The sequence below is a fragment of the Mesoplodon mirus genome, assembly GCF_964341445.2.
Source record: "Mesoplodon mirus genome assembly, chromosome: 5".
NCBI classification, from domain to species: domain Eukaryota; kingdom Metazoa; phylum Chordata; class Mammalia; order Artiodactyla; family Ziphiidae; genus Mesoplodon; species Mesoplodon mirus.
In genome coordinates, this window is record NC_138980.1 from 184,785,498 (window position 1) to 184,809,350 (window position 23,853).

The 23,853-nt window shown below is 52.0% G+C and overlaps 2 protein-coding genes across 6 annotated transcripts in view; both read left to right on the forward strand.

Annotated features, from left to right (window-relative positions):
• On the forward strand, nucleotides 1–22,302 carry LOC309804228 (putative palmitoyltransferase ZDHHC11B). 5 transcript variants are annotated; one of them, XM_082621456.1, is made up of 8 exons: nucleotides 4–1,617; nucleotides 6,784–6,959; nucleotides 7,328–7,429; nucleotides 8,501–8,625; nucleotides 9,263–9,418; nucleotides 11,644–11,756; nucleotides 12,639–15,693; nucleotides 19,297–19,331. In XM_082621456.1, the coding sequence occupies exons 1-7, from the start codon at nucleotides 1,210–1,212 to the stop codon at nucleotides 12,675–12,677; spliced, it is 1,119 nt and encodes a 372-aa protein (XP_082477582.1). In that variant the 5' UTR covers nucleotides 4–1,209; the 3' UTR covers nucleotides 12,678–15,693; nucleotides 19,297–19,331. The 5 variants fall into 5 exon arrangements, with proteins under 5 accessions (XP_082477580.1, XP_082477578.1, XP_082477579.1 ...); XM_082621454.1 differs by lacking the exon at nucleotides 19,297–19,331 and adding an exon at nucleotides 22,247–22,302 and having other exon boundaries at nucleotides 1–1,617; nucleotides 11,644–15,693; XM_082621452.1 differs by having other exon boundaries at nucleotides 1–1,617; nucleotides 11,644–15,693.
• Nucleotides 20,480–23,853, forward strand: part of LOC309804229 (uncharacterized protein) — a 10,707-nt gene continuing 7,333 nt past the window's right edge. The window contains exon 1 of the mRNA XM_082621457.1: nucleotides 20,480–22,310. Coding sequence (XP_082477583.1) covers nucleotides 22,248–22,310 — 63 coding nt within the window. The 5' untranslated portion in view covers nucleotides 20,480–22,247. The remainder of the gene's footprint in view (nucleotides 22,311–23,853) is intronic.

Consider the following 23,853-nt stretch of genomic DNA (forward strand, 5'->3'; position numbering starts at 1 on the left):
TGAACTTGATAAATGCCAGTTACATCATGTCATAGGTGATGTCATTGTTCCTTCTTCCGGGACACCTGTAGGACTCTGTGTCCTGGAAGCTCGCATTTTCACCACCGTAGATGTCTTCTTTCCACTGTCTGGTTCTTGGAGGATAATTTAGTCTTCAATCTCCTTGCAGTGCGGACATTGCTTCACTTCTCTTGTTTCTCTCACGCCCTCTTCCTTTTCCTCTTCTGGAAACCCTGACAGACACACATTGTGTCTGTGTCACTTAAATTTGCTCTCACAATTATCCCTTCCACACGTCTCTGTTTCAAGATCTGCAGTAATCCCTTGATGTGACCTTGCACGTGACTGGAGTTTGATTTTTGGCAACATCTTTTCTGTTAGTTGGCCCTTCCATCTGAATGCTTTCATCTGGGAATCATGTTTCAATACCAAGCCTGCCTTTCTGGGTTCTGAACCCCTGGTGCCTTGGTTGTGTTGTACAGATGTGCTATTAGATGCTCATGAAACCCACGCAAACTCAGGGCTGCTGTGTCCCGATGTCCACATGGCGTCACATCCAGAGGGCCAGAGCAGATGACCAAAAGCTGTGGCCAGCAGCTGAAACCTGCTCTTAGGACAATCCCCAAGGGGAAGTCACAGCTCACAGAAAAAAAGAGTCTTAGGATATTTTTCAACATTTCTGTCTCTTCCCAGAGTAACACATTAATATCAGCTGTATTTTCTGTGCATTTCTTCCTGAAGAGACAATGAAGGCCGTGCACGGGGCCTTCTAACCTCAACATTCCACCTGTAACAGCCGTTAACATCCTTGCCCCCTCCAGCACCCCCAAACACCCGACAGCCTCCCTGGCCATGTCCCTCCCTTTCCCAGTGGCCCTGCCCACCTGACTGGCTGGTTCCCTCCCACCCCTGGAGGGCCTGTTCCTGTGGAAGGAAAAACACAGGACTCTGGAAATGTGGCCTCTCCTGCCACAGGGGAAACTTGTAGGATTTCTGGTGGATGAAAGTGTCACATGATCACACCAGCTAAAGTTGGCTTTTCCTGCCCCGCCCTCGGTTTCCCCGGGGATGAGGACCTTTTCCTCACTGGGTCCACCATATCCCATGAGTCTTCTGATGAGGCGTGTGCATCTATAAACCAGCCCCCAGACTCATTGCTGCAAGTGGCCCCCAGGCCATGAGGGGCTGGGAGCTGCCCGCCCAGCGGTCATGGTGGGGGGCAGGGGGTGCCCTTTGTTCCTCATCCAGGGGGCCACACCCCCCCCCCAAGAGCTGTTTTCCGCAGCTGTGATGTCACCGGGGCCCCGGGCAATGCTGGGCCGTGGGTCCCACCCCGAGTCCCCGGGCCACGAGGGCAGGAGAACATGGCCTGCCATGCCCCGTCCTGCCTTGCAGATGGCGTTCTGTGCCAGGATCTCGAGGCTCACCCTCCGAGGAACCATGTCCAGGAAGAGCACGGAGACTGTGCCACCCAGGCGGTCCAGGGTGAATGGCTGGTCGCAGCCCATCCACTGCTTTCAGGTCGTGATCTGGATCGTGTTCCTGATCCTGACCTTCACCACCTTTGGCATCTTCATTCCCTTCCTGCCACCCGAGTGGAGATACATTGCCTACAGTGTATCCTTTTACTGGGGGCATTGCTGTCATCTAAGGGGGCGAGGGGGTCCCGGAGGGGCCTCCAGTAGGCCTGGCTCCAGGCCACCCGCAGAGGTGGTCAGACCTGCCCTCCGCCCCGGCTCCCACTGTCACAGTGCTGGAAACCCCACAGCTGTCCTCCAGGCCGCCGCCGCCTCAGGGTCTGGGCTACAAGTGCCCACCAGCGCTGGGGCCGGGAGAGGGTGCCCAGCTGGCAGCAGGGGTGGGAGGGTCCCGGGTGGACAGAGACCCCAGGAGCGGGGGAGCCGCAGACGGGCCACGCACTTTCCCAACCATGGCTGAGCGGTTGCTCTGTGCTGTCCAAGAGGATTGGTGGGTTTTAATAAGGACTTGAAGAGCTCGCGTGCCCCCGCGAGGGTCACCTATGTGGAGCCGAGGCGCTGACGTCTGTGATAATGTGTGGTGGCTGTGTTCTGGGCGAGAGACGTCTGCTCTGAATGCTGGGGTGGGCGTCGGGGTGGCGCGGGACTCCACCAGGAACCCCGGCCCTCACACTGAGGGTCGCCACACGTTACAGCCAGTGGACAGGCTGGGCTGCTGCGATGTGGGCATTGGAACCAGCTTCTAAGAGTGGGGTGTTTGCGCCTGTGGCTACACTGCCTGCCTCGTCTCCTAGGCTGCCCCGTGCCCCTGGCCAGGTGTGTGTCAGTGGTGGGGATCGGGCGCGAGGGAGGTGTCAGGACCAAGAAGGGCCCTCTGTCTCCCGGGGCCTCCCAGCCCCTTATCGTGGCGCCTTTCAGCTTTGAAGAAGTGGAGAGAGCAGTGTGATGGACCCCAGCTACCAGGTACTCAGCTTCACCAGTTAAGATTTTGCCAGTGTTGTTTCATATCTCACACACATACACTGAGTATCTTTAAAAACCCCAGACATCATGAAATTTCACTGGAATGCCCCAGTTTGCATCTGACAGAGACTTTTGTCTCCACACCACCATTCTTCTTATCTCATCTAAAAAATCCCATGGGACGTTACCAAGATTGACACTTGTTGTTTTGCAGATGTGGGGCCCCCTGAGCCCCAATCAGTCAGAAAAAGCAGGGCATCTGCCTGGAGTGCCTCTCACTCAGATGAGGCCCATTTTTTCCCCTCGAGGTCATAGAGATAGATTTCTTTGTGGTAAGGTTTGCAGTGATCAGTTTCCTGAATAGGAAAAGAGCTCTTCAGCTTTTCTGTTTCATCTTCTGTCTGTTTTGGCAAGTCATGTTTTTCAAGACATTTTAGTATTTTGTCTAAATTGTCAAATTTCTTGGAATAAAATTATTTGCACTATTTCCTGTTATCTGTAAGATCTGCCGTGATGCCACTGCTGATCAGTCTTCCTAGGGTTTATTGCTTTTATCAATTATTCAGAGAGTCAGCTTTTGGACTTACTGATTTTCCCTGTTTTATTTTTTTGAATTTCTGCTTTTATTTTTACTATTTATTTTCAATGTATTGTGGCTTTAATTTCCTCTTTTTCTACCTTCTTTTTTTCTTTTAAGATTTATCTTTATCCATTTATTTATTTATTTTGGCTGTGCCAGGTCTTTGCTGTGGCACGTGGGATCTTCACTGTGGCACGTGGGAGCTTTTAGTTGCAACAAGTGAACTCTTAGTTGCGGCATGCGGGATCTAGCTCTCCGACCAGGGATCAAACGCAGAGTCTTACCCATTGGACCACCAGGGAAGTTCTGTTTTTTCTACCTTCTTAAGGTGGAAACTTAGGCCATTGATTTTAGACCTTTTTTCTTTTTGTCGTATCTGAAGCTATAATTTCCCCCCTAGGTGCAAGCACACACAGACCTACAAACACACAAATATACATACAATGCACAAGTCACAAACCAGCCACACATATGGGCACCCACTCTGCCACACGCACAGAGGCACGGAGGCACAAAGATGGAGGCCAGAGGTCCAACTGGTTTGGCAGGGCCGTGCTCCCTCTGAAGTTCCCAGGACCTGTCCCAGCTCCGGTGGCCTCAGGCATCCCTTGGCTTTAGATGCCACCACCTCTGCGTCCTCACAGGGTTGTCCCGCTGTGCGTGTCTGAGTCCTGATCTTCTCCTCTTATAAGGACCCCAGTCCTATGAGATCAGGACCCACCATGAGGACCTCATCTCAACTTGATCATCTGCAAAGACCCCATTTTCAAGTAAAATCATTCACAGTTCCTGGGGTTAGGACTTCAACATCTTTTGGGGACACAGTTCAGCCTCACCTGTGGGTCTTTGCTTATGTGCTGGCTATGATGCTGTATCTTCATTCTCTTTCGGCCCAAAACTTAGCTGAGTTTTGGCCCTTGGAGCCTTTTTGAGTGTCCTGTGTGCTTTGTCCAGTAGCCACTGTGAGTGCTTACCTGCTTTGTGCACAGCAAGGAGCCCCGGGGTCAAGTGCACCCCGTCCCACGTGGACGGCCATTTCTTCCCAGAGTCCTGGCCCCCTGGTGGGCCTCTTGCCTCTGGGTGGCTCAGCACCCAGTCTGTGTGGCCCCCTCCTGCCTGTCCCAAGCGGTGGATGCAGGATGGCGTCCCTGGCTGTTCAGAGCTCAGACGGCCTTCAGGACATGTTTTCTGGTCCAGTTTCCTGCCCCCCAGACCCGCCACTGCCCCAGCGATGTTCCTCAGGCCCAGGCAGCTGCACTTGGGCGCCATGCTCTGGCCACTAGGGCGCGCCAGCGTCACTCGGCGCCTGCAGCGACCCAGGAGCAGGGAGAGCAGTGTCCCGGGTCAGGGCCGCGGGATTTCAGGAAGCCGGGTGGCATTCCGTGGGCCCGGTGGAGACGGGGAAGCGTCAGCAAGGCTGCACGTGCAGCGTGGGGGTCACCGTGCGGAAGCCTGGCCGCCCTTGGCCTGCGGAAAGCACTGGGCGGGGTGGGGCTCCTCTGGGACCCAGGCAGCGGTAGGGCAGCTCCGCGGGGGCCGCGCCCTCCCGCTGCAGGACCGGCGAGGCGGCCGTGTGACAGGGCGGGCATCCTGGGCTGGCGCCCGGTGCTGTTTGTTTACTGAACAAAGATAGTTGCTAGGGGACCGCCGCGTCCTCAGAACAGCTCGGGGCCCTGCTTTGCAGGGGAAGTGAGAAGGCAGACCGGGTTCTTTTTATTATTTACTTGAACCTAAGACGCTCCTGAGATAAAATTACATCGAAAGTGAAAGCTGGCAGCTTGAGGGCGCGACACCCCGCCTGTGGCACCTTCTATTCTGGGGGCTCGGTGACGGCCACTGAGTGTGTGACCGACAGCGGGAGTGGCCGGGTCGTCTCTGGCAAACGCAGACGCGGGCAGGCAGGTGGGCCCACGCGCGTACCTGTGGCAGACGTGTGACGTCTGAGGGGCCGTGGCAGCTTGGCCCACCGCATCGGGGTCTCGGGAACCCCCGGGCACCTGCAGGTTTAGGGGCTCTGCAGGGCTGCCTGTCAGGCTTGGGTTGGGCCCCCGGGCACCTCCCCCGTGAGGCTGAGGGTCTGAGCGTGGGCTGCTGTCCCCCCGCCCTCCCTGGCGGCGGTCTCGTGTGGAGCCGAGTGTGGACGTGTGGACAGAGCCCTTGGGCCACACTGGGCTCCAGCCTCCCAGCTGCCCTCCTGTCCACCCTCCCGGCCCCGCCCCCCGCCGTCTGATGGGGACCGGCCTACTCTAGCTCCGCAGAGCAGGGCCGCACCTGGGCCGCAGCGCGACTTCCTGCCACATCTCCTGTCCCGGGCTGTGCCCCCGCCTGTGTCCTGCGCTCAGGACACGCTCCCGTTGCCACAGCAACCACACAAACAGTGCTGTGTCAGCTGTGCCTCAGGCCTCGGGACGCGGGCGTAGGGGCACCAGCGTGCCCGGACCTTGCTGGCATCTCCAGATGGGACAGTGCAGGCTGGCCGCTGACCACCTGCCCACTGCCCCACACCCTGCCCAGGAGCGTGGCTCCGTCTGCTGGACAGCAGGGGCAGGGAGGTCCAGGCCACAGGAAGGGTGTCACTGCGGGATCTGGTCAGTCCCGTTCCCTGTGTCGGTCCCCTGGCCTGGCTGGTCCTCGGCTCTCTCGCCCTCACCGTGGTCTCTGTGCCCCCTGGCTGGGCCGGGCCTCTGGTGCCCCACGCCTGGCACCCAGGGCCCTGGGTCTGCACTGGAGGCTGGAGGACAAGGGAGGCCAAGCAGCTTTGGCCAGACCAGCTCCCCACTGAGGCTCACCGTGCAGCAGGGATGCTTGGTCCAGGCAGGACCGCGCCTGTGAGCACAAGCCCCAGAGCCCCAGGGCGGCTCCACTGCGGCTGAGCATTACAGGCAGGGCCAGCAGGCCCTGGACCCCCAACGCGGTGCAGCCTGAGAAGGACCCCAGAAGAGGGGCCTCTTTGCTCAGAGTCTGCACTGCCGGTGGGCCTCTGTACAGGCACCGTAGACCCTGTGCACATGCGGCTTTGCCACGAGACCCTGTGGGCGGGCGGAGAGAGGCGTCTCCGCACCACGCCCAGGCCGCCCTCGCAGGAGCTGGACCTGTGAACCCGAACCCTCCCAGCTCAGACCCATCCTGGGAAGCAGGGCAGGGCTGATGGGGAGGCCAGGCCGACACTTCCTCCCCTTCTGTTTGGTTTCCATGGGGACCGTGTGTCAGTTCCTGAAGAGGAGGTGGAGAGGGTGGGATCTGAGGAATTGATTTTACCCTGGGAGCCCTGGAGGGCGTGGGAGCTGGAGTGGGCCTGGGGGGGTCCTGGGCTTGGGGGAGACAGCGAGAGACAGAGACAGACAGACAGACAGCCCCGGCCCACTCACCACAGAGGCTCACTGGGGGTACTGGAACCCTCCCTCCCTCCCTCCCTCCTTCTCCTGATGGCATGTGCGCTCAGTGTGGCCTCCCTGCCCCAAGGACCTCCACAGCCTGGCTTCGGCGCCAGGCTCGGTGCCCGCGGACACACACGGGCCTCTCCCGCTGTCCCAGCGAAGCTCCGCTTGGGTCGCAGGGCCACGGCCTCCGGCGGGCCCTGCTCTGTCCCTCAGGGGCAAAGGACTCGGGCAGGTTCTGCTGGGCGCGCAGGAGCCAGAGGGGCCGCTCCCATTCCCGGCCAGGCACAGGCTCCCGTGGCTGCCTGGGGCCTGGCCACCCGGCCACCCGGAGTGGGCCCCTCGCGCGTGCCGCCCAGGCCGAGCTGTCCTTGACAACCCCCAGGTGACCGGCGGGATTTGGCTCTTCTACATCTTGGCCCACCTGGTGGTGGTTTCCATCGACCCGGCCGAAGCCAGTGTCCGCCTCAAGAACTACTCACGGTCTGTGCCGACCTTCGACCGGTCCAAACACGCACATGTCATCGAGAGGCAGTACTGTCACCTGTGCAGGGTCACTGTGTGAGTACCCAGCCGTGCGAGGGGACCCCCGCGCCGTCCCGCGGGGGTGGGCTGGGCTCGGGAGCACCTGGTCCCCAGCAGCCGACGGGCGCCGCCCCTTTTGCAGAGAAGCAGGGGCCCCGACACACAGCCCCCCGCCAGGCCGGGGCAGGAGCGCTGTGGCCTTGGGTCTCACACAAGCCTCTGCCGCCGACCGGATCCCAGCCCGGGGCTGCTCAGGGCCCCAAGGGTGTCAGTAGGGGCCGGGAGGGATCTGACTCAGCCTCCGGGCCTCAGGCCCTGGTACCTTGTGACGGCGCCCAGCGTGAGGTTGGCCCTGCAGGCAGACAGGGGCTCTGACGGGCGGCCCCTCCCGACCTTCCTTCCAGGAATGTGAAGTCCAAACATTGTATCACCTGCAACAAGTGTGTCTCAGGCTTCGACCATCACTGCAAATGGCTTAACAACTGCGTGGGGAGCAGGAATTACTGGTGAGGGGTCTCCCCGCCTGGGACGTGGGGCCTGGGGTGGCACTCACCCCTCACGCGGCTTGCTCCCCCTCCTCCGGGACGAGCCTCCTTAAGGGGCCTCCTAACTGGCCGAGCACCTCAAGGTCCACCTGCCGTGGGGACGGGTGAGGGGTGTGGCCCTGCCGTGAAGAGCACCGAGGGGGCCAGGAGGTCCCGACGGCGGCTCCAAGCACAGAGCTGGCTGAGAGGGCTCTCCTGGCGGGCGCCTCCCCATGTCCACTGGGCAGGGTCGGCAGGACGGCGGGGTGGGGGGGCCTGGCACGCAACAGGGTTGGCCTGTGCGGGGTTATCTGGGGCATTGGGGGAGGACCTCAGGGCAGGACCTCACGGCGACTTCAGGTGAACCACAGACACTGTTTAACACTGAAAATGTTAAAGGTATTACAGCAGAAAGACTAAAGGAAGGCGTTTTAGTGGAACCGTATTCCAGGAATTGCCACCCAGGGTTTATTTGTTCGGACGGGGAGACCATTCTCGGGGTCTTTTGTGCGCAGAGTGCAGCAGTGATTTGGGTCTAAAACCGAAGCACGCAGCCCTGACGGGTGTGCTTTTCGAAGGCAGTGTGGCCCCGCTCCTTGGCGCTGGCATCAGCACCCCGGCCGGCCGTGCCCTTGGTGGTGGCTGGGAGGGAGCCGGGTCTGAACCAGCAGGAGAAGGGGACCCGGGAGGGGCCGGCTTGGACCAGTCGTGCCCCGTGTCTGAGCCTCCGTCTCCCTCTTGTGAGCTGGGGTGCTTAGTGTTAGGGTTAGGGCCCTCCTGTAGGACCGAGTGAGATCTCAGGTGCGTGTTGTGGAGCAACAGAAACCGCAGGGGAGGCCCCGGGGCCGTGGGTCTGTGCGGTCACCCCGAGAGCAGGAGAGAGAAGCCCAAAGGTCGGGAGCCAGAGGGGGACAGGCTGCGGGACGGCGGCCGGGGCACACCCTCAGCAGGGGCGACCCCGGGTCGCGCACACTGCCCTGGGCCCCGGCGCGCGTGCCGCTGGCTCCCAGGGCCCGGGCTGTGCAGCCGCCCGAGCAGGCTCTCGTCCCACAGGTACTTCTTCGCCTCAGTGGCCTCAGCGTCGGCCGGACTGCTGTGTGTGGTCGCCATGCTGCTGTACATCTTCACCCAGTACTTCATCAACCCCGCCAGGCTGCGCACCGACCCACACTACGGGAGTATGCACTGCCCCGGGCCCGGGCCCGGGCCCGGGCCTCCCCTCCCGCCACCTTCCTTCTGGGGGGCCACGTAGGGCAGCCCGGGGTCGAGCACCTGTCCAGGCTGAGTTGTGGGGTGAAGACGCTTGAGCTGGAATTCGGTCTTCACTGGCCAGCACATGACCCTTCTCTGTTTTTCTTCACTTAATTGTTGGAAGCCGCATGGCTGTGGTGTCAGGTCCCCTTGGGTCACAGAGGACTGTATCCTGGAAATGCCCCAGGTGGGGGCTCTGACCTTCCAGCTCTAGTTAGAGTGGGGAGGGCCCAGCGGGGCAGCGCAGTGGACGCCGGGGTCAGGCTCTGTGACCTGGGCACCTAGTTACCCTCTCCCAGCCTTACCTTCCAGATCCAGAAAGTGGATCGTGATATACCCACCGCAGTCAGGAGGGGCTGCAAGGGTACTTAGGCCAGGCAGAGCACACCTGGGCGAGGAGGAAGGGCTCACCTGGGCAGGGAGGGGCTCACCTGGGCAGGGAGTCACTCCCTCGGGCTGGTGTTCCCTCCCCCACTGCCAAGCTCTGCCTCCAGGTACTCACCTGACGAGAGGTGCGACCTTGTCAGCAGGAGCTGGATGCGCGTCTCTCTCCCCCCGGCACAGGTGTCTCCGACCAGAACACGTGGCTACTGCTCCTTCCGCTTTTCCCTGTGAGGACGGGCGCCCCGGTCTTCCTGGGCATCGTGGTGCTGATGCTGCTGCTTGAGCTCGCCAGCCTCCTGCTGGTCGGTCAGCTGCTCGTGTTCCACCTCTACTTGAGTACGTGCCCCCTGGGCTGCCCCGTGTTGGCCAGCCTTCGCCCCTGTGTTCACATGGGTCCCCGGGCAGGCAGCCTCCGCCAGAAACAAGCTCAGAGCACAAAGGACAAGTCACAGGAAGAGAAGAAACACCCCGCGAGGGGCAGGAGGGCTGAGTTCTGTTCCAAGTCCTGCGGGAAACATAAAGGAGGTTCAGGAAGTGGTCAGGACGGTGTTCAGAGACGGAAAAAGGAACAGAATCCATGAGGCAGGAACAGGACACTGTGGAAAAGAGCAGGGAGGTTTAGAAGAGCAACAACCAGAAACCCTAACAACGAAGAGCACTGAACTCAGCGATGGCGTCTCCACTAACCAGACTCGCTTGAGGGAGAACCGGTGGTTTTCTCGTGTCCGCACGGCAGCTGCCCGGGGCAGGCTCCATCTGCCTTTAAAATGAGGGGAGGAGGCCTGTCCCGCACCCTGTGAAGCCTTTGTTTGGAAGTCACGACCGTCACCAACCTCTGCGGCCCCAAAGGGAAGGCAAGGCGCCTGTGGTGGCCGTGCCGGGTGCTCCGGCGCCCGCCATGCCCTGCTGAGCCAGAGACGAGGGCAGAACCCGCCCTGGAAGCCCCGGACGGCTCCCCCAGCTCCTGCGTGCACGGCGGGGCCAGCAGGGCCCTGGGCTCGGGGCCGGGGTGCGTGTCGGGGGCCGCTGCGTCTGTCCAGGCGGAGCATGCCCAAGCGCTGCTCTCTGCACTTCTGCAGCTGATGGGACGCGGTGAGTCCGCAGGAGTGAGGAGGGGCCTGGAGAAGTCAAGCCCACAGGACTCGGTGGCCGGCTGGACATGTAAGGACAGGAGTGTCCAGGGGCTAGTGGTGCCACCGTCACCGAGCATGAGGACACACAGGAGGCCTGTACAGGGGGAGACGTGCGGGACTCAGGACCGAGTGGGTTTATTTTAGGGTCTTTGAACCTCCAAGAATGGATTTCCAGGAAAACGTTGGGATTTAGCTATTGGTAGTTACAGTAAGAGTACCCTGGAACGTATCTACTTAACATCCTCGCGACCCCTCAGTCTCTGCGGGGTCAGACTCAGCGCAGTGGCGAGTCGGAATTCAGTCCAGGCTCAGCGCAGTGGCGAGTGCTCAGCGTGCAATCGGAGTGAAACCCTCGGGCCGGAGGCCCAAGGGAGAGCCGGGCACCGCAAGTGGGAGAGAAAGCGCCATGGAAGATGCTGAGGAAGAAGAGGGTCCTCCAGCGGCCCGAGCTGCCGGGTGGGCCCTGCAAGGCGAGTGGACACAGGTGGCCCTTCCTCAGTGAGGCCGGGCTCCGGCCACAGCTCCCAGGCCACGCGGTGTGTGAGGCTCTGCGTCCGTGTCCCCTCCTCTGCTTGATCACTGCAGTCCGATCGCCACACCTCACGCGAAGTGCGCTCAGAAGAGGGTGAGCTCCGGAGGCACGCAGGGGTGTCTCAGTCTGGATTTGGTGGTGTTTGTGCAAACCCACACGGAAGAATGAATATTTTCACGAGAATACAAACAGGGTCAAGTTTACATCCTCAAAGTGTGACACAGGTTCTGAGGGAATGTGTGCAGTTAATCAAGAAAGATAAGGCAAACGAAGCAAAAGCCCTTGGAGGAACCCTCAGGGAAGCGGACGGGGAAGGGGTTCTGAGCCTCGGGCCCCCGCGGGGTAGCAGCCGAGCGGGTCTTGTGAGGCCTTGTGAGGACTTGTGAGGGCAGGCGGCCCTCCGTCTGCTCCTCAAGCGGCAAATAGGCTTCTGTGGGTGGCCCTTTTCGCTTTTCAGAAATGATGGTCAACCCTCTGCTCTCACGTTTGTTAGTTTTCAGGGAAAGCTTGGCCCCTCCGCGAAGGCACACGAGTGAAACGGGCACAGAGCATGCTTTCGTTAATAGTGCTTTTCTACTGGCAAACGTGTTTGAGAGTTTCTGCTAACAACCTGGGGTCCTTCCGCCACGTGTGGGAGCTGGTATCTCACCTTGATTAACACGGAGCTGGGCTCAGCACTCCCCCGTCCACCTTGGCTTTACGGGCCTGTGAGGGACGCAGGGCCATGGCTCCCCTGCCCGGGACGGGGCTGGTGGGCCGCTGCTGGCCGCGGCCCAAGGCCAGCCGGGCTTGGGGTGGCCTGGGAACCAGCCGCCACCGCCCCGGACACAGAGGGCGGGGCCGCTGCGCAGCTCATGGAGGATGACTCTGCCCCTTGCCTCCGTCCTCCTTTCTAGGGGCCAAGAAGCTGAGCACATATGATTACCTAAAGCAGGACGAAGAAGAACAGAGCTCGAATCCCCCGGCAGTGCAGAGAGATGTGACCCCACAAGGAAACGAGTTGTCACAGGTACTGGACGTCTCTCTGCTTCACCATCCAGGTTCATGCAGGGCCGGGGCAAGACCCAAGGTCACCTTGCAGCTAGGACCACTTAGGCACAGTCCTTCGCTTCTGTGTTGGTGTGTGTGTGTGTGGCTGTATGTGCCTGTGCGTGAGTTTGGCATGTAGTGTGCACGTGTGTGTTGTGTCATTTCCGAGCTCACTCTCCCCAAGGTTGAGTCAGCAGGGCCGACTCCGTTCAGGCCGCCCATTTCTTCAGCTGCTCAGCAAAATTAACATCCACTCTTCAAAGGCCAGCATGAAGAAAATGAAAATAAAAGCCACAGACACAAATGATTATTTGCAGATCATAGACTTGTACCCAGAAAATGTGTAGAAATTTCAAAACTCAATTATAAGAAAATCGACCCAGCTTTTTAAATGGGCAAAAGATTTGAACACACTGCACCAAAGGGGATCTATGGGTGGCAGATAAGCACATGAAAAGATGGTCAACATAATTCATCGTTAAGGAAACACAAATGAAAACCACAGTGAGACATCACACATGCCCATCAGAGTGGCCATAATCAAAGAGACCAGCCCCGAGTGTCGGTGAGGCTGTAGATGGCGGTGGGGATGCGGAACTACATCACTTTGCAAGGAGGTTCGGCATTTTCTTAAAAAGTGAAATATATACGTCTCAGTGACCCAGTCACCCCACTCCCTGTCTCTTGCCAAAGAGAAATGGAAACGCGCACACATGTGTAAGGGTGCGGGAGAGGGTGCCCCCCTCCCCTCCCGTGAGGTCCCTTCCCAGGACCCAGGGGACTCTTAGGTACCACTGCTGCAAATCAACTGAAAGTGTCAACAACGTGCTTTCATTTTATGACTTTCCTTTATCTCCCACAGGAGCTGGATAACGACCTGAGATCGTCTGTGCAGGGGTAAGTCGTCATCTGCCTAGAGCAGCTATATTCTCCTCTTAACTGGCTTGCTTTAAAAAGTCTTTCTTACGGGCTTCCCTGGTGGCGCAGTGGTTGAGAGTTCGCCTGCCGATGCAGGGGACACGGGTTCGTGCCCCGGTCCGGGGGGATCCCACATGCCACGGAGCGGCTGGGCCCATGAGCCATGGCCGCTGAGCCTGTGCGTCCGGAGCCTGTGCTCCGCAACGGGAGAGGCCTGCGTACTGCAAAAAAAAAAAAAAAGTCTTTCTTAGCCCAAGGAACATCCTCCATATTCTTTCCTAATATTTTTGTAATTTTTACTTGCTTTCTTTACATTTGGCTTCTAAACCATCTTCTATTTATTTTTGTATTTACTGAGGTTATTTTATTACAGCATAACTGTTGGTTGCCACCTCATTAATTAAATGGTCCACTTTTCCTCATCCAATCGAAAGGCCGTTTTCCTGATACCCCGAGCGTCCGCAGACGCTGGGCTTGTCTGCTTCTGGACACCAGTCTGTCCCTCTGCTGAGGCTACTAAGGACACTGTGCTCTTTTCACGATAGGACTTCATTTAGCTACCTTTTAACATCTAGTAGGTGAATGCCCCTCTTAAGATTTTTGCTTTTCATTACTTTTGACAATTCTTTCCTGTATTTATTTTTCCATATAAACTTGAAGATCATTTTGTGCAGTTCCAAGAAACCTGGAGTTTGAACTGGAGTTACGTTAGGTGTGCACTTTACGTGGGAGGCACAAAGCCTGCCTCCCCACCTTCACAGCTCAGCGTCTGTGTGGGGAGCAGACCAGGAAGCCAGTCTGCGGGTGGGGAGGTGGGGAATCGAGGGGCTGGAAGTGCCGGGCACACCGTAGTAGGGCTCCTTCTTCCCGGAAACCTGCAGGGGAAGCTCCAGCGTTCCTGGCAGGGAAGATTGGCCCAGGGGTCCTGGGGGACTTCACGTCTCCCTTGCCACAGCTCACCTGGCAGAGAGACTCAGAAAAGGAGAAGTGCACCATTAGTCAATTCCCCAAAAGCTGAGAATTGCTGCAGGTTTTTGCTTAGTTTAATAATCAGGGCATATAGTTTAGTGTGAAAGAACATTCCTTTTCAAATAGCCCACTATTTTTGTTTCTAAATTTATTAGAAACCTGATTGGTACTAGTATTGTGACAACCTAAGTCATTTTGAATTTCACTTTCAAGTGTCTATGGTCCTTTAAATAAAATCTAAGAATATTTTTTCTTTTATTTCTTTCTGGCAAGAAGGATTGAAGCGTACCTGGAATCAGCGTGGTGAGCTGAGCTCGAAAACCAAACCGAAACAAGACAAAAACCTAGGTTTTTTTCAGGTTGCCTAATCAATGCATATGCATTATAGAAAATTTGGAAACTGCACAACTTCCCAGTGTAAATACGAACATCCCTTCTTGCCCCCCTCCACCAACTGCCACTGCTGGCATTTTGATTAGTATCTTTTAGGTCTTCCTTTTAAATACTTTTTGTGTGCATTGTATACATGATGGGTTTTTTTCTAAAATTATAATCATACTGTAGAACTCTTTAGAAGTCTTTTTTAAAAACTCCATATATTGTGAACATTGTTAACAGAAAAAATAATGATTTTTATGAATATAAATCATGCCAACTTTGGAATGTACCGTATTCCTCATTTTTGGAATACTATTCTTTATTTTCAATCTAGTCTTTACTTTTGCATCCCTTTATTGAAAGGGTTGATTGTGGGAGAAGTGTGATGCAACGAAATACAAGTTTACAAGCCCTCCAGACCCAATGGGCAATAAAACACCAATGACCTTTTTTTTGCTGCAGAAATGTTCCTGGGGTGACCTGGGAGTCAACCTAACAGTTGACGAGTAGACACAGCCCGATTTGGGGGAAAGTTTGCTGGAGTAGGTCCTAGAAACCTGGGAATATGTTTAAATCACAAGACACTGAAGTGTCTCACAGGCGTGTTTTGGTGGAAAACACTGTGGGACTTCGTAAAGTGTGTCTCTAGTAGCAGTTATCAGACCAGTTTACTGGGAGTGTTTCTTCTGTTCTGGACTGTTTGCCTGCCGTGGAACAGTAAATAGAATAGATTATATTGATAGAAATTGACCAGCTAGGATGAAAATAAAGTGGGGAGAGGACCACACACAGGCAGACACTTCCTGTCTGATTTTAGAGGCGTGGCCTGTGCCAGTTCCCATTGCTACACAGCAAATCCCCACAGGCTTAGTGGCAAAGACGACGTGTGAACTCTCGGTTCCCGCAGTCACACGCCTGCGGGCGCATCAGTCTCTGCTTGGCACTTCACACAGAGCCGCCAGGGCTCCTGGGGCAGTGGCCTCTGCAGAAGGTGGGTCTGGAATGTTGACAGAGCCAGTCCCGTCCTCACGCTCCATCTCTAAGTCGGTAGCGGGGGGCCGAGTCCTCCTCATGCTTCAAACCTCCCCAACTTCCCCCTTCCATGTTCCTCGGTTTGTGGAGGTCCGTGTGATGACACTGACCTACCTGGGCATCAAAGACAAGCCTCCCGTATTCATTTCCTGGAGCCCCTGCGGGAAAGTGCCACAAAGTGGCAATGTTGTGGCCCCGAGGCACGTCACTGTGCACTTGTAAAGAGCCCCTGCACCGCTGCTGCTCACAAACTGGCAAGTGCAGTTGTCCTGGGGGGGCTCAGTGGGGCGAAGCCCGTCTTCCTGGCATCCCACTGGCAAGCAGCCATGGTCCTTTACATGCACAGCCCCTGCAGGCTGTTTTACATCGAGCGTTCACACGGCCTCCCAGGGCTGCTGCTCTAAGGAGGAAACGGCAGCATTGACGCTGGCGTGAGGCTTTGCAGCCTTACCCGCCCCGCGTGCGCTCCTGCCCCCAGCCAGCTCCCTCCTCGCTGACCTCAGTGTTCCCTCCGCCTGCCCCATCCTAGCAGAAAGAAGCCCAAGGCTTTCCTGCCAACTTCCATGCACCTGGGTCTGTGCTCCACCACCGTAAAGCCAGAGGACACCTCGTCATCAAAGGTAAGCCCACGGCCACCAGCGTGAGACTCACCACGGGGGTCAGAGCCGAAGGTGGGTCTCAGGCCCTCCAAGAATGAGGGCAGAGCAGTATTTGGAATCGCTTGTTTGATGAATTGAAGCATTTATGTGGTTCCCAGGGATGCCCCTTACGTGGGAACAAAGGTAGGTGGGGAACAGAAGAGAAAGTGAGGGGCAGAGGTACTCTTAACTGTGAGGCTTGTGTTGTGTGTGTGTGTGTGAGTGTGTGTGTGATGCATGTGTGTTCTGTGTGTGAAGTGTGTGTGATGTGTGTGATGTGTTTGTGATGTGTGTGTGTGAGTGTGATGCATGTGTGATGTGTGTGTGAGATGTGAGTGTGCCATATCATTTCCATAACTTCACAGGATCAAGCCTGCAGGGCTGACTCATTGTAGGCCCTCCCAGAGGTCAGATGCTCCAGGGGTTTCTGGTAGGCTACTTGTGAGCAGGCGTTGCTACTATGCCAATTTCTGAAGGTTGCTGGTGACTTTATTTTCTCTGTGGAGGAGCTTCATCTCACCACGAAGCCTGGAGGGCATCAGAGAAGGTGGATCCTTGTAATAATTTAGAAATAGCAAGAGGGTCAGCACCCACCTTTAGCAGCAGTGAAGTTGTCAGCAGTCTTTTTCCTTGCTTGCGCTCGTGCTAGCAACTTCTACTAGAAGCTCGGAAGCAACTTCGTGGAAACTGTCATCCTGCCCACCCACCCCAGACCCAACCACCAAAGGTGACCTTCACTGCAAGCCAGGAGCAGGCGTCCATGGGTTTTCCTTTGCTGTCGTTAAAGCCAGGGTGACCCTATGTTCCAGTTTGCCTGAGACAGTCCCATTTGACACCTGCTGCCAGTCCTGACCATGTGGTCACCACTCTGATGGACACTTGTCATTGATCATTATGTTAAATCTCACTAAGACTCTCCTGGACACATTATTATATCCATTTGGTGGCCAACAGGAGAGAAGGAGGCCAAGCTCAACTCCTAAGAGCAGGCAGATCTTCTAAGACTCTGAGATTTGAAACCTTTCTCTCTCCTGCACTGGAGAACACATTATCTTTGGCATTTAAGAACATGAAATTCCAAATTACCAATGCACAGGTGACTTTCTAATGCAAAAATATAACATTATGGGTTTGGGTCTCTTAAACTTTTCTATACTTAATTGTAAGTGTTCTAAGGTTGAAATATTGCTTTATTACTTAAGAAAGGGATTTACCATTCTACTTAGTTGGTACAAATTCCCAAAACCAATTCAAGAAGAAATGGAACATTCAAATGGTCATATAACAAGTAAAGACACTGAACTAGTAATTTTAAATTCTCCACAAAGAAAATCCTAGGCCCTAATGGCCTCATTGGTGAATTCTAACTGTTATTTTAAGGGGAAAAAAACCCAAATCAATTATGCACAAACTTCCAGAAAATAGAGGAGGAAGAAATACTTCCCAACTCATTTCTGTGAGGCTAGTACATAATACTAAAGCCAGATAATGTCATCAAAAAAGAGTATCATTAAAAAAAAAGAGTATCATAAGCCAATATCACTCATGAATACAGAGGCAAATATCATTAACAAAATTTAGCCAACCAAATGCAGTCACATATATACAGAACTATACACTGTGACTAAGTGAGCTTTATTCCAGAAATGCAAGGTTGGCTTTAACATCTGAAAACGTATTAATGTAGTAAACATATTAATAAAATAAAATACAGTAAACATACAAGCACATCAATCAATCAGAAAAAACATTTGCTAGTAACACATCTAGTTATGATAAAACAATTTCACAACCTAGGGGGGAAAACACCCTAAATCTGATAAAGAACACTGGTGAAACTTACAACTAATTCATACTTAATTCATACTGAAGGCTTTCCCCTTAAGATTGGGAGCAAGACAAGAATGTCCATTCCAAACTTCTATTTGACATTTTACTAAAGTTCCAGCCAGTGCAGTAAAGCAAGAAATATAAGTTAAAGGCATATAGATTTGAAAATGAAACGGTGTTTATTTGTAGGAAACATGATCTAACAAATCTGCAGAAAAGCTAGTAGAAATAATAAGATAGCTTAGCAAGGTGGTAGGATATAAAATCAATGTTAAAAACTGAATTACATTTCCGTATACTGGCAGTGAAAAGTCTGAAAATGGTATTAAGAAAACTATTCCATTCACAGTAGAATCAAAAAATAATAAAATCACGAAACAAGCCCCAAAATCTTTATATGTGAAGCTACAAACTATTGCTGAGAGAAATTAGAGACAATCCAAATAAATGGAAAGATTTACAATATTTATGGATTGGAACACTCAATATTGTCACGATAGAAAATTTCCCCCAAATTGATCTACAAACTTACATGATCCCCATTGAATTCCCAGCAAGATTTTTTCTTTAAGGAAATAGCAAGCTGTATGTGGAAATTCGGAGGACTTAGAGTGGCCAAAATCATTCAGAAAAAGAAGAACCAAATTGGAGGGTTTAGACAATCTGACTTCAAATTTCACTACAAAGCTACTGTATGGTTGCCAGCATAAGGATAGACATAGAGATCAATGAAACAGAATAGAAACTCCAGAAATAAAACCTTTACATTTATGGTAAATGGAATTTTAAACAAATGTGCCAAGGCAATTCAATGGGGAGAAATGTATTTTCAGTAAATGATACTGGAACAATTGGATACCCACAAGGAAAAAAAAAATGAACTTAATGTCCTACTTCACAGCATACAAAAAAATAACTCAAAATCAATCTTGGACCTAAATTTCAGGGCTAAACTACAACACTTTAGGAAGAAAACAGAATAAAATCTTTGTGATCTTGAGTTAGGCAAAGTTTTCTTTAATATGACACCAAAGCACTATTAAAGAAAAATATGAAAAATTGGACTTCATCCAAATTTAAAATATTTGCCCTTCAAAAGTCACCGCTACAAAAATAAAGATATAAGTCACAGACTGGAATAAATACTTCCAAACCATATACTTGTATCCAGAATATAAAGAGTTTTCAAAACTCAATTATAAGAAAAGTGACCCAGTTTTTTAAATGGGCAAAAGACTTGAACAAACTGCCCCAAAAAGGATATATGGGTGGCAAATATGCACACGAAAAGATGGTCAACATCATTAGGCATTAGGGGAATGAAAATTAAAACTAAAATAAGACCCCACTACACATGAATCAGAATGGCTAAAATTAAAAAGGCTAACAATACCAAGTGTTGGTGAACCTGTAGAGGAGTTGGATGTCTTAATACATGGAAAGGAAAATGAGAATTTAAAGTGACACCACTTTGGAAAGTAGTTTGGCAGTTTCTTTAAAACTTAAATATATTCTTATCATTTGACCCAGCAATCCCATTCCTGACTAGGAGAAATGAAGCCACCTCTGTACATGTAACCTGGGTTGGGAGGAAAGATACTATCCCACCAGTGAGATCCTTTCCCAGGCCTCAGAAGCCCCTGAGACACCATTGCTTGAAATCAACTATAACAAACTTGAATTTTCTGAACAAATAACCTCAACATCGACAATTTCTTCCTTTACAATTTTACTGATTTTTATTTATTCTCACAGCAACCAGTTGCCAGCCTGAGTTCACCTGTACAGAGGTAGGTTAGATGCTTACTGGAGTTGTTGTATCTATCTGAAAAATAGCTATATTCTCTTCTTAACTCAAATTACTTCGAAAAATAATTCATCTGTGATGGAATATTTTTAAATAATGTGTAACACAATGGAAGCTAACATTGTTTCACCTAAGATTACTAACAATTATAGCCATTCATGTCTCTCATTTTTACTTATCTTACTTGCAAAAACTACAGTAATTCTTCTCGCCCTTCTTTACAACTACTCTCCGAACTAATACACAAAAACAAGACAAGGCTCTTTACTTTCCGTGCCAGTGGGAGAACATGGGCTCCGCTGAGTCCGAATGTCCCTTTGACGGCCTCTACTAACGTTAGGGTTCAATTAAGCCCCCAACAGTCAGGCTGACTCATGTTGAGTCGCTGTTGAGTCAGTTAGATGCTAAGGTAAGTGACACTCTGCCCCAGGAGCACTGCACACACGCACATGACCTCTTCACCTTCAGAATCACAAAAGCAGACCATGGCCCATTATAAAGGTCATCATCCAGGGTAAGAACACATTTTAAGAGTACACGCTGTCTCCGTGATGAAATTGTATGCAGTCATGAAAAGTCATCTTCTCACAGAAGGTGGAGAAACAGGGAATTTACTTGCAATGTTATGGTGGGTGTTTTCATTTACTAGGGCTGCCACAGCAAAATACCACAAAACAAGCAGCTTAAACATTAGAAACAGGTCTCACTGTTCTGGAGGCTGGAAGTCTGAAATCAAGTGTTGGCAGGGTGGGTTGGGATCTGAGGGTGGGGGGATCTGTTCCAGGCCTGGCTCCTTGGCTTGTAGACGGTGATCTTCTCCCTGTGTCTCTTCACATCATCTTCCCTCTATGCCTGTCTCTGTGCACAAATTTCCCCTTTTTACAAGGCCACCACGGGTATTGGATGCTTCTTCCCAGCACCACTGCTCCATGTGGAAGCACAGGGAAGCCTCGATTCATCTCTCCTCAGTGGAAAAGGGGCCAGAAGTGCAGCCCCCACCCTTCTGGAGGGACGTGCTGGGAGCTGGGGATGGGGAGTGCTGGGGCTGTGCCCCTGTGGGTCACTCTCTCTCCATCCTGCATCCAGCAGAGCTGAGAGGTTCCCTGGACCAGGAAAGGGGAGCTTAGAAGAAATGCACCACTAGGCAGTTTCTCAGATGCTGAGAGTTACTTAGATTTTTGCTCAGTCTAACAATCAGCCAGTAAATACAATTTAGTGTAAAAAGATCATTCTCTTTCAAACAACCCAAGAAGTTTTCTTCTAAATTGACTTCCTGAGAAATCTGACTGGCAAGACTATCATGTAAATCCAAGTCATTATGAATTTCACTTTACAGCATCATCTAACCATGACCCTTTAAGTAAAATCTGAGAACGTTTCTCTTTTATCCCTTTCTGGTAAGAATGATAGAAACTTAACTGGAACCAGGATGGTAAACTTTCACCTCAGAACAATTGTTTTCAGATTTCCAAATCAATGCATATTTATTATAGGAAATTTGGAAATACAAAATTCCCAGTATAAAAACAAAAGACACTCAGCGTCCCCCACCCGCCAATAACTACTGCTGGAATTTTGATTTGTATCTTTTAAGTCTTCCCTTCTAATAATTTTTCTGTGCATTGTATACATAATGTTTTATTTTATACAATAATGATCATATACAATTCCTTAGGAGCCTCATGTATTGTGAAGTTCATTCTGTTAAAAGAAAAAAATCAAGACTTTTTCTCCTACCTTGGGCATGTGTCATATTCATCTTTACCATCTTGATTCTTTTTCTTTTCCAATCCAGCCTCTCCTCCTCCAACTGGAAAAGGAGCTAGCATTGTTTAATGAAAGGGTTAATGATGGGTAACATGTGATACAAGTACAATATAAGTTACATTGTAACTTATGTACAATAAGTTGAGATGAGATGGGAAATAAATTACCAGTAGTCTTTTGTGTGGCAGAAAATGTTGCTAGGGTAACATAGTCGTTTGGATCCAGTTGAGGAAATCTGCACTTTTGATGGCCATTCCCAGCCTCACCCCTACGGCTGACCCTGTTAGAGCAGGTCGGATCTCGGTTCACAGAGACCAGGGGAAATACGTAAGTCACGTGACACCTGCCAGGGGAAGAAATGCGCCCCATACGTGCCCGTGGATGTGACGGTGTTCTGTGGGCAAGTTGCCACGGAGAACCTCACGGAGGACTTTACACAGTGTCTCTTACTCTAGCAGCGGTTGTCGTACCAACTTCTAAAGAGTATTTCTTCTGGACTGTTTATCTGTTACGGAATGTTACATGGATGGGATGAGGATGTGAACAAGGAATAAGATCTTACATGTGAAGACGCACATCAACACTTGCTGTCTCATGGTTTCCTTGGGGCAGAAACCTGGTCGAGTGAAACTGGGTCTCTTCTCTGCACCCCACAGACAGCAACCGTGTGCCCCCAGGTTTCGTTCATCCCTGGAGGTTCTGGGGGAGAATCCACTTCCAAGCCCACTGGGGACAGTGACAGAATTCACTTCTCACCTTTTCTCGTCCCCCTGAATCGCAAGTTAGCAATGGCAGTTTAAGTCCTTCTTACGTTCAAATCTCTCTGAATTATGCTTCCTGGGTTCTCCGTTTTTAGAGGCTCAGATGATTACACTGGGCCCACGTGGCTAATTCAACACGATGCTTTTGTGTTCGTTTTAGGTCTAGTGCAACGAATCCTCACAAACTAAGGGGCTTGAAAGAGGAGGCATTTGTTCTCTCTCAGCGTCAGAGGCCCGACCCCAGGGCTCAGCAGAGCTGCTCTCTCTCTGAGCCTTGTATGGTCGCGCAGCCTCTCACAGCCCATTCTGAGCCCCCAAAAGTCCACATTTGCTGATATGTGTCCTTTCTTCCTTCTGTATGTCCCACCAGCATGAAGCTCACAGAGCTGGACTCCACCATCAGCAACCTAGGCGAGAGCTCCTCGGGGCTGCAGGTAAGCACGGCGCGGGGCCAGGGGCCAGACTCAGGGACCCGGGGGAGGACCGCACAGCGCAGGAGTTGCCTGTTTGACTCGCTTGTTTTAAACATTTATAGTGTTTCTGGGGCTGCTACTCTAACGGAATGTTCCTACGTCCATTCTTACATCCAGACGGGCATCTAGATCTTGTGTTAGGCAAAGTTTTCTTTTATACGATGCCAAAAGCACTGTCTATGAAAGAGAACAGTGGCATGCGTGTACCTGGCGAGATGATCGCATCTCACGTCGTCACCTTGTGTGTGAGAGACAGAACCTTGAGATCTAGTCTCAGCAAATTCCAAGGACAGTCACCAGGATGCACGTTAGATCATAAGGTTTATTTTAGAAGGTCTTCCTTTGGGTAAACCTATTAATAAACTTTTGGTCCCAGGAATTGCACTCCTGAGAATGAAAATAGACTCTAAGCCTTCCCGGGTTCAACCCAGTTCTGCCGGTTACCTGGGCGGGGAGCCCTGTGCATGTCTACTCCTGTGCAGACCTCTAAGTTTATTGATGATGACTGCAGAGATGTTTCACTAGCACAGTACCCAACACTTGGGAGCACGCAACTGTTTCTTACCATTAACTTGAAGATCCAATCGTAAATGTGGACAAAGCTCTATTGCAAAGATGTTCACCATAACATTGTTTACAATAATGAAAAATCTGAAATAATCTAAAAATCCAAATTCAGGTGAATGATTAAGTAAAATGGGATGAATATCCAGTCCTGACAGATGATGGGCCAATTGAAAATTCTGGCTTTGAAGATGAAATAATAAAGTTGAATGCTTCTGATGTAATAGGTGGGGAAAAGCAGTATATAAAATTACATATATGGCATGTTTGCAACTGTATAAAACAAAAACCAAATCCTATAAATAGGGAAAAAAAGATTGACAGAAAATGCATGAAAATGCATTAGGATGATTGAACTCTGGGTAACTTTTAGTTTTCTTTTTCTATTTTCCAAAGTGTTATCTGCGGTTGCATGATTTTTGAGTAAAAATACATGAAATATTTCATTTTTTAGGTTAAAAAAGGAAGAAAAAAAAGTGATACATTGGACATCATCAAAGCTTAGGGTTAGGGTTAGGGTTAGGGTTAGATTCGAACAAACTCTTTACCAAAAGGGATCAATGGACAGCGAATAAGCACCTGAGAAGAGGCTCAGTGTCACTAGACACCGAGGAAATACAAATCAGAACTGCAATAAGGTATCACCACACACCCGCCAGCGTGGCTGTAAGCGAAAAGTTCACTGATACCAAGTGTAGTGAAGAGGCAGGAGGTGGAGGCCTGTGCCCTGCGGGTGAGATGTGGATGACAGGCCAGGCCAGCAGCACCTGGAGCCAAATACATGCTTGCATGTGACCCAGCCGCCCCACTCCCGTCCTCACCAAACAGGAGTGAAAACACATGCACGTGTGGCAGTGTATTTCTCTGCTTGGGCTGCAGAGGCCAGGCAGCCCAAACTACACGTTTATTTTCTTACAATTCCGGAGGCTAGAAGTCTGCA